This window comes from Gracilinanus agilis, chromosome 2, assembly GCF_016433145.1.
Source record: "Gracilinanus agilis isolate LMUSP501 chromosome 2, AgileGrace, whole genome shotgun sequence".
In the NCBI taxonomy this organism is placed as follows: domain Eukaryota; kingdom Metazoa; phylum Chordata; class Mammalia; order Didelphimorphia; family Didelphidae; genus Gracilinanus; species Gracilinanus agilis.
In genome coordinates this window covers 688,395,107-688,407,183 of record NC_058131.1, presented here as the reverse complement: position 1 = coordinate 688,407,183, position 12,077 = coordinate 688,395,107, and the positions used below count along the sequence as shown (strand labels likewise).

The following is a 12,077-nucleotide window of genomic DNA, read 5'->3' as shown; positions in this document are numbered from 1 at the left end:
GAATGGGGAGAAAACAAGATTACAAAATTTCAAATAATCTTGGCACAACTCACATCCCTTTTCTTTTACTGCTAGAAAGTCATCTGTTTGTTTTTTTTAACAGCTTATATTCAAAATGACAGCAAACTACCAAAGAGATAGAACACAAAGAAACTGCCCTTGAGAGCAGCTTATTAAACCATGGCCCAGTTTTTTGAACATCCTGGAAATACACTGGGGGTGAATATTACTCAGGAGAGTAGGGATGGAGAACCATGCTCCAGAGAGAGTGAAGGAGGGGCATCTGTACCAGGGCTGCAGAGTCATAGTAGGGCACCAGACACTTGGCAACATCTCAAGTGTTCTGGTTTCTCTTTTCGGGGAATAAATGTGTAAGTGTGCAGTAGGTACTTAGACTGTTTTCCAGAGGAAGTAGATACATGACCAAAAGCCCAGAATGGTGGATAGCCTCTAGGCAGGGTGCAGAATCACATTTAGATTTGAAGATCCAGGCTGGGGAGCAGGGTCCCTGTCTGTGAAAATAAATAGCACAGATTGGTCAGGAATGGAGCACCACAGTTGGACTGGCCCTTTGGCCTAAAAGGAAGGACCTGGGGTCTTCTGAAGCCAACCTACAGGGACTCTGGGCCCTCCTGGTTAAGGGTAAAATTACAAAGTCTGGTCTCCATCCACCTTTGAGGCCAAGCCAACCTTAGTTGTGATCCTGGGCAAGCCAAGTAACCTCTCAGTCACATTTTCCTTACTTGAAAAATGGGGATAATAATACATGCAAGACCTATCCTACAAGACTGTTGTTAGGCTCAGATGAAATAATGTTTGCTAGGTACTCTGTAAATCTCAAACGTGATGGCTATTATTTAAAAGATAAAGTCAACAGTGTATGGTGGCTGCCAAAAGCTGATGAGATCTTAGATTGCAGCTGCAAAAAAACCTGTTTCTACAACTTCTAAAGGTTCTTAAAGTGAGCTCTGTAAACTTAGTCTCTAAAAATATATATCTTAATAACAATATTTCAATATAATTGGCTTCCTTTGCAATCCCATGACTTATTTCGTGCTTTCAAAAGCAGTATTTTGAGTTGGGATATTGGTATCTCTGCTATTGGTATCCGTGACACAGAGAAAGTTTAGAACCCCTGAAAAGAAGCCCATGCATGGTTCCCCTCTCCCCTCCCTCATCAGACCACATCTTAAGTCCTGAGTTTACTTCTGGATACCATATATGTGGAGGATATTGGCAAACTGGAGTATATCCCAAGGAGGGTGGCCAAGATGCCAAGAAACCAAGGCAAAGATCAGTTGGCAAAGTTGGGACTCTTTAGCCTGAAGAAAAAGAGACCTGGACAGGGCATGAGAGCTGTCTTCACATATTCAAAGGGCTGTCATGGGAAGGAGAATTAGACCTATTTTGCTTGGCCCCAGAGGGCAGAATAAGGGCCACTGGGATAAGGTACAGTGATCGATTTTGGCTCAATGGAAGAGACACCTTCCTACCAGTCAGTGCTATTCGAGGGGGATGGACAACCTTGTAAATGAGAACCCTCTTACTGGAATGTTCCAAGTAGAGGGTAGCTGAGCACTTGTCTAAGATGCTAGGGGCAAGGACCAGGGGAAGAGTCATTCATACTCCAAGATGGAGCAAGACCATGACAGACACACAGGTCAGAAGGATGACCTTTCAGATCTAAAGTGCTTTGCTTTTCTGAATGCCCTATACCTCTGTAGTCCTTCCTCTTTACCCAGAATCACAGAGGTAGAAGAGATGGAGGAGGAGAAAGACCAGCATATTTCCTTGAAAGGAATCATAGATTCAAAGACTTAGAATCAGAAGGGTCCTTAGAGGAGATCTAGTCCAATACCTTTATTTTACAAAATAAGAATGGTTAAGTCACCTCCTTGGAAAAGTAGGCGATTCAATGGATAGAGCGTTAGACCCAGGGTCAAGAAGCCATGAAGTCAAATGTTTGCCAACTGTAAACAACATCTGTCATCTGAGCAAGTCATTTCACCTCTGTTTGCCTTAGTTTCCAGAGCTCTAAAATGGGGATAATAGCTCTCATGAACAGGGTCATTGTGAATATCATGAGCTAACATTTGAAGTTCTTGGCACACCTTAATGTTAAGAATTATTAGCTATTGTTATTATTGCCTAAAGGCACATAGGCAATAAGTAACCTAGTCAGGACTGGAACTCATGGATCATTCTGGATCATTCCCAAAGACTCAGGAAAGTCTTTCAAATCACTGAGCTTTGGCACATGAGAAATCAGAATGAGAAGGAGGAGGGATACCTCTAAGGGAGAGCACCTGGTGACAAGAGATCTGTGTCCAAGCCATTTCGAGTGGCCCCAAATATCTTCTATGCCAGCTCTGATCTATGTTCCATTCTCTCACAGGGCTGATGAAGGTTGACAGCTGTGGTTCTTTTTATAGGGGCCAAGTATTTTTTGTGACATGCCCAACACCAGGAGAGTGAAGTTCACACATGCAGCGCCTTTGCGGCACAGCCTTCCACACTAAGGACACTGTCAGACCTCCACAGTGTACTGCACCCTCCTAGATGTGGTCGCCATATATGGGCCATGTCTGAACTCCAACACACCCAAGCAATGACTATTGATATTTGTGCTCTAAAGGGCAAACTCATCGAATATATCGCTCTTTAAAGGATACAGTTTAATCTCTTTTCCCACAATAGACACAAGGCAAAATGTATACCTAGTAGGGAGCAATAAATATCACTTGTTTTTGCTTAATTGTTTTTCTTTGTCACAGTTTTTCTTTGCTACAAATGTAACGATGAAAAGAACTAATAAAATATATTTTAGGAAAAATATATTTTAAAGTAAAGTATACAGTTTAGACTTACCCTTCTTTGTGAGCCCAGCCCCTCTTACCCTTTCCTCCAAAACATATTTAGATATATGAGCTCATCTGAGCCTTACAAAGAGCTGACAAGGAAAGGACTATAGGCAACACTAACTTCATTTTACAGATTAGGAAACTGAGGCTTGGAGGGATTAAACGACTTGCTCAGAGTCCCATAGCTAGCAAGCATCTGTCCTAATTTGAGCTTTGAAATCAGGCCTCCCTATTCCAATGGGGTTTTTTCTCTTTATAATATGAGATACACCCACAGACTAACTCAACAATTTTAAATCCAGCTACATTTGTGTACAGATAACATAAGGAAAGACACACAAAGATGCGCAAACATAACCTGCTCGCTCTCTCTCTGGAACAGGTGGGCAGCTGGCTGGCTGGAGACCCAGAGCCTACCTAAGTGGCTAGGCTCCCCTAAGCCATTACCAAAGAACGTGGAATAACAACAAAAAACTTAACTGATGAGAACTGGGAGAGTGAGCCAGGCTGACCCCACTCACTTGGCCAGGCTGACTTCTGGGGTGTGATAGGGGGACCTGAGAAGAGTCTCCCTGCTCAGATACCTTCTCCGCCTGTCTCCCTGCCTGTCAGCCACCTGTTGCAAGGCTGGAAATCCCACCCTTTGAGTCTCTCCTTGGAGTTAAGCCTTTGTCTCAGACCCCAATCTCCCTCCTCCCCTCTCTTGCCCCCATTGAAATGTAAATAGGTTGGCAGAGAAATTTACCCACTTTAGCCAGTGGCTTTTTGTTTGTTTGCGACTTAAATATGGGGGATGTTTGGTGCCAGGGGAGGGGAAAAGGTGTCAGGAGAGGCAAGGAGTCCTTCTTTTTCAGGAGGTGGGGGAGGAATGAGTAAAACTGGGCATTGGAAGATTTTACTGCCCTGGAAAGGAGAGTTCAGAAAGGGAAGAAACAAAACCAAACTTGGATGACTTGTAAAGAAGGGGAAAATGGTTTTTAATTTGGGGTGACCCATAGAGGGCAAAATTGTTCTAGATATGAATTAATCTGGAAAGTTGTAGGCTTTGGTTCTTGCCCTTTAAGGAAGAGGAAGGAGAGATACCACTTAGCTAAGCAATTAGCTACCAAGAATATGGGCACTCAACACCCATCATTCAATCAATCGGTTGGCTTCTTGATTACTGCCTGGAGAGTGAGTCTAGGAGAGTGACTGGCCCCGTGGCTTTCACCCAGACAGTACAGATGGGCGAATCCTCCAGTTGGGGAGAGATAGAATGAGGTACCATGCTCTGATGGCTTCTGGAAGGCCCCAGGTGTTGTGGCTTGGGGTTCTTGACCTGGTATGGATGGTGAGCCTCGCTGGGCTTGGGGAACTATAGCTAAGGATTAGGTTAGCAAGCATAGGTGCCTCTCTGTCTGGAACTGAGTGGTTCCCTTTCATAGGCCTCTCTAGCAGTCTTAGCCTGGTGTTACATTTCTGAATTTGTATATTCTCTTTTTCCTTGTAAATTAACCCAAGATAATGCACCCCTGTGGCCTAGAGGGAGTGAAGGCTGTGATAGGATGGGGAAAAAGGGAGTAAGTGGTCCCAGCAAAACCAGAGCTGGGACAGAGAGAGGGGAATGGATGATGGGGGAGTGGGTAATCGGGATCTAGGCACAGTAGATATCTGAACCTCCAGAGCTGGGCTGGCTCTGAGGCTTTGGGTTGGGATAGTAATATACTTTGTGAATTCTCCTAATCACTGAATCCCAACCCAGGCAAGTTTTATGAAAAGAAGTAGAAGCCCTGAGAAGTCAGATTGTTTTAGCAAGGCACAGTATTAAGCATACTGGCTCTGGAGTCAGATGGTCTTGGGTTCTAATCCTAAATTCTGATGCTATGTGGCCTTGAACAATCACTGAACCTCTCTGGGCTCCGGTTCCCTTATTCTTCAAATGAGGAGTGGATGACCTCTGAGGTTCCTTCTAGATGTAGAGCAGGCTCTCTTAACCTTTTGTTATGTCCTAGACCCCTGGGGCGGTCTGGTGAAGTCTATGGACCTCTTTCCAGAATCAGGTTTTGAAATGCATCAAATAAAATACATAGGATTACGAAGGAAATGAATTCTATGGAAATATTTTTTAGAAGCAAGTATATCGGGGCTCAGTGGATTGAGAACCAGGCCTAGAAAATGGGAGGTCCTGGGTTCAAATCTGAACTCAGACACTTCCTAGCTGAGTGACTCTGGGCAAGTAATTTAACTGGCATTGCTTAGCCCTTACCACTCTTCTGCCTTGGAACCATTACACAGTATTCATTCTAAGACCAAAGGAAAGGGATTTTTTAAAAAAAGGAAATGTATAGGTCCTGGGATAAGAACCCCTGTTCTAAATCTGTGATATGGGCCTAAGACCCCAGGTCAGACTCTTCCGTTTCCCATTGTGCCCTGGGATGATGAGGGTGAGGAAAAAAAGCTCAAGTCTTTCCATTCTTTTTTTCAGATTCCCCAAAGTCACTGAGCCTCCAGAGAGATTCTCTATCCAAATCTTTAATGGACCCCAAGGCCTTCAGCAGTTGGGAGCCAGCCAGCTGGGCAGCTGGGGCCTTTTCCATGAGCCCAGCCCTTTCCTGGGGCCACAGAGCTGAAGGTTTACATCTCAGCCTTTACCCCTACTGGGTTTGTTCCTAGGAGCATGAAGCCTGAAGCCTGCCTGACATTCCTCCCCACGCTGGGGACTGGATGTTCCAATTCCTCAGCTCTGGGTTACAGGAATATTTTTTTAGTAGCCCTATGCAAATTTATGCAAGTTAATGGTCATATTTGTCTGTGCCCGAAGCTTCGTGGGTACAGGAAGTTCGCTGGCTTACCCCCATGGAGGTCCGTCAGAACAAGACAGGGCTTAAACGATCGCTGCGCCCACATGCATGGGAGCCCTGCTCCTGGATTTCAAGTAGACCTCCTTGGCTTGAATCTCTGTTCTGCCCCTGAGTTTTGGCCTCATCCTTGGTACCTAGACCTTATTTAGAAGAGTCTTGCTCCTGGCTTGATCTGCTTCTAGTTGGCATTTTTGCTTGGATTTCAGTATGGACTGACTGCCTCAATTTCCCCCAACGAGGAGGGGATTCCTCAGGGCCAGTAACCCATGAGGCCATATTTATAAAACAAAAGGCAGAGGAACCCTCTGAACTCAGTAAAAGAAGAGTCAATGGTGGCGAAATCTTCTCCCACTGGGAAGACAGACATTTCATAGGCAGTGAGGAGCCTACCATTAGCTCAGCCTGGTCAGGAGACCACCAGGGATACTATTCGTCTTATCCTCAAGGATAGGAGTAACCTACCACTCTACTGTAAGACATAGAGTAGGGCAGGAAGGAGGAAGGAGGCACAGATGACGTGTGGTCCAATTAACTTCAAGCCTAGAGTTTTTTATCCTTGGATTTTAGGGCCACTCTCAGGGATGGGCAGAGTTTGGGCACACTGGGCAGCATCTCTGGCTTCAAAGTGTGGGTAATTATAGCTTGGTCTCCACACTCACCTCTAGCAGGGATGAGTCATCCATCTCCTCCAATGTCTAAAGGCAAGAAAGTGAGAGTTAAGAACTCTAGTAACTAGCCTATGTCACTGGTGGGATGTTGCCTAGATGGAGGACAAGACCATCTGGAACCAGGGAACATGGTGGTGCAGTGAGCTCAGGGCCCATGTTCAACATCAAGAAATGCCCTGATCAGTATCAATAATATGGAAATAGGTCTTGCTCAGTGACACATGTAAAATCCAGTGGAATTGCACATTGGCTACGGGAGGGGGGTGGGAGGAGGGGAGGGAAAGAATATGAATCATGTAACCATGGGAAAAAAAATTTAAACCCTCACCTTCCGTCTTGGAGTCAATACTGTGTATTAGCTCCAAGGCAGAAGAGTGGTAAGGGTAGGCAATGGGGGTCAAGTGACTTGCCCAGGGTCACACAGCTGGGAAGTGTCTGGGGCTAGATTTGAACCTAGATCTCTAGGCTTGGCTCTCAATCCACTGAGCTACCCAGCTGCCCTGAAAAATTTTCTTAATCAATTAAATAAAATTAAAAAAAAAAAAGAAAAAGAAATGCACTGAACCCTAAGGCTATACTTCCTTGACAGTGACTGGTATAGTTTAAGTATTTAGTAAATGCTTTTTGATTGAGTGAGTGACTCACCAGGGTCAAAAGAGCCAGGTATAAGTCCCAGCTCCCCCACTCTCTAAGTAACATTGGGCAAGTTGCTTCTCTAAGACTTGGTTTCCTCCTCTGTAAAATTAGAAAGGTAATAACAATAAGGCATTCTCGATCAACTTCAGGGAACTGTAAAGAGCAGGTGGGAATGATGTGTAAAACCTTAATATTTGATATGTCAGCCATTTTATTTTGTTATTTATTTATAGTTATTATTATTATGCATGATTAGCTTAGTTGGGGATTAGCAGTCACCCCCAGGGAGGAGCTGGGCATCTGGACCTTTCTAGTTCTGCTGATTAACATTTACTTTAGCTAAAAGACACCTGAGTCCTGGAGATGTTGACTCCTCGAACAGTGACCTTGGCCCCTGCCTTGGGTCCCAATTGAAGGCAAGTTCGACCTTCCTCTCCACTACGAGTAATCCTTTCTCTCATTTTCCCATCCTCCCCTTCCTTCTGCTGCCCCACTTGACTTTCTCTATCTCCATGTCTCTCTAAACTCAAGCCCTGAGACCCTGAGAGGAAGTTGATCACTAGAATTAGGGAGTTCAGAGGGCTCAGCCACCATGTCAGCCTGGCTCTGCCTACACGCCCTCAAGCAGGACCCTGGTCCTCTCTAGCTCAGTAGCTTCTTTTTTCCCTTTTCTTCTGGCCTTAGACCCAGAATTGTAGTTCCTAGGCTTAGTATTGGAAAGGTCCTTACAGGCCATTCAGTCCAACTCCCTCAATTTATAGATTTGTAAACCAAGGCTCAGAGAGATTAAGAGGTTATCTATGGTCTCACAGCTAATAAGTGTCAGAGGAAGGATTTGAACCCAGGTCTGGTATCCTATGCACTGTTCCATACTGTCGCTCTGGTTTGGCTATTAGAGTTACCTTCTCCAGAGTCTCCCAGCTTCGGCCCTTGGCCTTGGCTGTTGCTGTCAGCTCTCTTGTTTCCATGGTCTCTTGGTCCACCCTGTAGGACCCCTGTTGATTCCTTGAGGTCAGACTTGTGGCACCTGCCTCCATGTTGTTCCAACCCTGAAAGGAACCCAAGAGGAGAAAATCATCTCTCTGGGCTCTCTTCCCGGGTTCTGAGCCACTTTATAGTTTTCATGGAGGACACGTGTGTGCCTTTGAAGAGTAGAGGAAGTCTCCCCTTCTCTCTGGGCCTGGCCCTGCTTCCTTTGCTGACAGTGTCTTCTGGTATGATCCCCTCAAACCCAAATAAAATATTCACTAGGTTTTCCCTGAAAAGATTGGAGAATTCAAATCCTAGGGCCTCTGACTTCAGAATCTGTTAAATATGAGTGTGCGTGTGTGCGTGCAAAAAAACCTGTGTGTCTGGAAATTTCTTGTATCCATATGTCTGAATTTATTGAGTTTGCATGTGTTCATGGGTAAGTCTGTGTGTGTCCTTGTATCTGTATTTGTTGTCTGGATGAGCATCCTGATGCTGGGTGATCTGGGACAGAAAGCTATATAGGGAGTTTGTTGAACCAGAGGGGGCCAACCTCTACAGACAACGTGGCTAATGGGTTGTTGCTTCAAGTCATGATTAAAGCTGATGAGGAAGCCCCATTGCCCAGCCCTTACTGCTCTTCTGCCTTAGAATATTAAATCAGAAGGTAAATCTTTATTTAAAAGTCTTGGTCCAATGGACAGGCTGGAAGCCAGTGCTAGTCCTGAGCAGGATGCATGGAGAGACTGTCAGCTTGCTAAAGGACAGCTTTGGGGGAGCCCCTGCTGTATGCTAAGGTCTATCCACCCAGGGCGCCTCAGGGTAATGCACATAGCGCTTGAGTCTCTACCTTCAAGAAGCTTATACTCCACTGGGGGAGAATGAAAGGATAAATCACATGAAAGACATTTTCAGAGCAATTCACAACTAGAAATCAAGAAGAGGCTAGATTGAGAAAGGAAGGAAGAATGAAAGCTGCTGGGGAGATAAAGGAGCAGAATGGTGGCAACTCATGGCTGTATCTCATTCCCTCCTTTTAAAAGTCAGTGATGTGTCCATGTCCCTGCCTAGCATGTCAGCTGTTTCTGAACCCAGAAAAACCAGGTTCACCTGCTTTTAATTCATACCGATGTCGGGTACAGAGCTTGACACACAAATACATTCAGTGGCTCAGGTCATCCCTTAGACCCACTTGGGGTTCTGAGTCGGCTTGGGCTACCAGAGGAGGGAAGGGGAGATCTCTGCATGAAGTTCCCTTCTCTATGGGGACCCCAGAACCCCCCATGGGGAATTAGCCCAGGGAGCAAGAATACTTACGACTTCACTCTCAGAGCCCAAGGATAACTGACGTCTTCCTCGGGGCAGCCAGCTGATGTCAGACGCTTGGCTGGTCATAGTTGAGCGACGGGTGAAGCGGTAACTACTGAAGGATCGAGTGCGAGGGTGCCTTACACCGAGCAAGGTCCTAAGGCATGGAAAGTTCTGGGCAATGGCCATTCTGGTGATGAAGAAAAACAACTGATTATGGTTCATGTCCTCATGGACCTTCACATCATGGAAGTCACTAATATGGTGAGAGACACCCACCCTCCTTTCCCCGCCAAACCCTCTGAAGAACTTTGAAGACAGCATGGTGTAGGACAAAAGAGTCCTGGCTCTGTATTCAGAGTATCTGGGTTCAAATCCCATCTCTGAAATTTGTTACCCATGTGATTGAGGGAAAGTCACTTGAAGCTCCTGAGCCTCTGTTTCCTCATCTGTAAAATGAAGGAGTCGGACTAGGCAATCTCCTAAGTTCCTTATTGCTCTAAATCCAATGATATCTTTGATCCAGAGAGGCCACCCCAGAAGAGAGGGGGCATCCAGACCTCCCTCATAAAATCACATCTATTCCCAAGGTTATAGAAAGTGTGAGCTGAAAGGGAACTCAGAAATCACTTAGAACAACCCCCTCATTTTACAGATGAAGAAACTGAGGCCTGGATAGTTTAAGGAACTTTCCCATAATCACAGAACTGGTAAGTAGCTGATCTCAAACCCAGATTTTGAACTCTTTCCACAATATATCCCCTAGAAGAAAGGAATGGACCAATGTTAGTATAAATACAGACACCATGTTTTGACCATACCACCTGAAGGGGGCCATCATTTCTTTGCTGTTGCCTATCCTTTGCTTTTAAAGAAGACCAAGTGCTTGATTTAAGTGAAGCAGAATTGCACAAAGTCATCAGGCTCACTCTCTCTTCTAGATTCATCAAAGTCCAGTGGCAAGACAAAAGTCAGGATGATTGTCACTGGCCTGGCTCTTAGTGCTCCATAGCTCCTGCTTCAGCCACCTTCATGGGCTTTGGAACAAATTGTTTCCTTCTGCCTTTGAAACAAATTGTTTCCTTCCATCAGAAGACACTGTCACACGCTTAAGGTGCACGTCCCCCTAACTCATTGACAGGTCTGTGGCCCAACACCTGGTGAGGGAGGATGGGTATTCAGGAAGGACTAGCAACTCTGCTGTGAGAGCTTGTCTAGACCTTTTCAGGGCTGCTCTTCCACCTTTGGTGTCTCACCTGTGGTTCCAAGAAGCTGTAGCATGTGCAGGAACCACAACCTGGTAAACTATCTTCACAGATGGGCTAAAATATTATTTTCCAGACCCTGGATGATTAAAGATTACAAGTTGGCCTTGGAAGGACAAGAAATAGTCATTATTTTGGGAGCATCTTGTTGGGACTGAGTCTAAAATGGAGAAAAGGAATTCTGCAATGCAAGTCTTCTAAGATAAACTGAATGCAGATAAGAAGCTAACTGCCGAGTTTAATTGTGAGAAAAAAACAAAACAAATCTGGCTCTTGCCCTTTCCTCCAAACTGGTACAATAGGCCTGCTATTGAATGAATCATTTTTGTTGCTAGCTAAGCCAAGAATTTGATTTTTTCCTGGGCATCTGTTATCTTGGAGGTTGGACAGAGCCTCGTGTCTATGTGCAAGTGGTTCCCTCAGCATCCTGGAGGCAGTTGAGATTTGGATTCATTCACTCATTAGGTACCTTTCATTTGATCATAACTCCAGCTTCAGATCTAAGTTCCTTGGGTTAGCTACACCGTCTCAAGTTAAAAGATAGGAGGGTGAGCCTGGGACAGACTTGTGGGAGTGGGGGGAGTGCATGTATGCGTGAGTTCATGTATGTATGTATCTTATGCCTCTGCAGGGGGAAAAATAATCAAATGGATGGATTTTCCCAATTTACTACCTGTTACTCTGGTTGACATCCCTGATTTATGTGTCCACATCTCAGGGAAGTAGTTACAAAAGCCATAAAACAGATATGGGAGGTCCTGGGTTCAAACCTGGCCTCAGATACTTCCTAGCTGAGTGACCCTGGGCAAGTCCCTTAACCCCATCACCTAGCCCTTACCACTCTTCTGCCTTAGAACCAATACTTAGAATTGATTCTAAGATGGAAGGTAAGGGTTTAAAAAAAATCCAAGGCAGCTCTTTTTGTGGTGGCAAAGAATTGGAAATTGAGGGGATGCTCATCAACTGGGGAAAGGCTGAATGAGATGTCATATATGATGGATGGAATACTGTTGTCCAATAATAAGAAATAAGAAAGGATGATTTCAGAAAAATCTGGAAAGACCTACATAAACTGATGCAGAGTGAAATAAGCAGAATGAGGAAAACACTGTACACAATAACAGCAATATCATGGAATGATCGGATGTGATAGACTTAGTTATTCTCAGTAATACAAAGATGCAAGACAAGTCTGAAAGACTTATAACGAAGAATGCTATCCACATTCAGAGGAAGAACTGTTGGAGCTGGGATGCAGAACAAAGCATATATTTTCACAATATTTATGTTTTTATTTTAGGGGTTTGGTTTTATGTGAGTATTCTCTTACAATGATCAATATGGAAATGTATAATAATACATATATAACCCAGAACAAAGTGCTTACATCTCTGCAAAGGGATGGGGAAGGGAGGAGAGGAGACAATTTATATCTTATGATTTTGGAAAACACATGCTGACAATTGTTATTACTTATAATTGGGAAAATAAAGAATCTTTTTAAAAATAGGACATGATATAAGTGAGTGA

General features: G+C 44.6%; 1 protein-coding gene across 1 annotated transcript in view; it reads right to left on the bottom strand.

Annotated features, from left to right (window-relative positions):
- Window positions 1-473: 473 nt before the first annotated feature.
- Window positions 474-12,077, bottom strand: part of OPN4 (opsin 4) — a 33,204-nt gene continuing 21,600 nt past the window's right edge. Inside the window, exons 8-11 of the mRNA XM_044662886.1 lie at window positions 9,292-9,472; window positions 7,908-8,054; window positions 6,361-6,396; window positions 474-512 (exon numbers count right to left, since the gene is read on the bottom strand). Of these exons, the coding sequence (XP_044518821.1) occupies window positions 474-512; window positions 6,361-6,396; window positions 7,908-8,054; window positions 9,292-9,472 (403 nt within the window). The remainder of the gene's footprint in view (window positions 513-6,360; window positions 6,397-7,907; window positions 8,055-9,291; window positions 9,473-12,077) is intronic.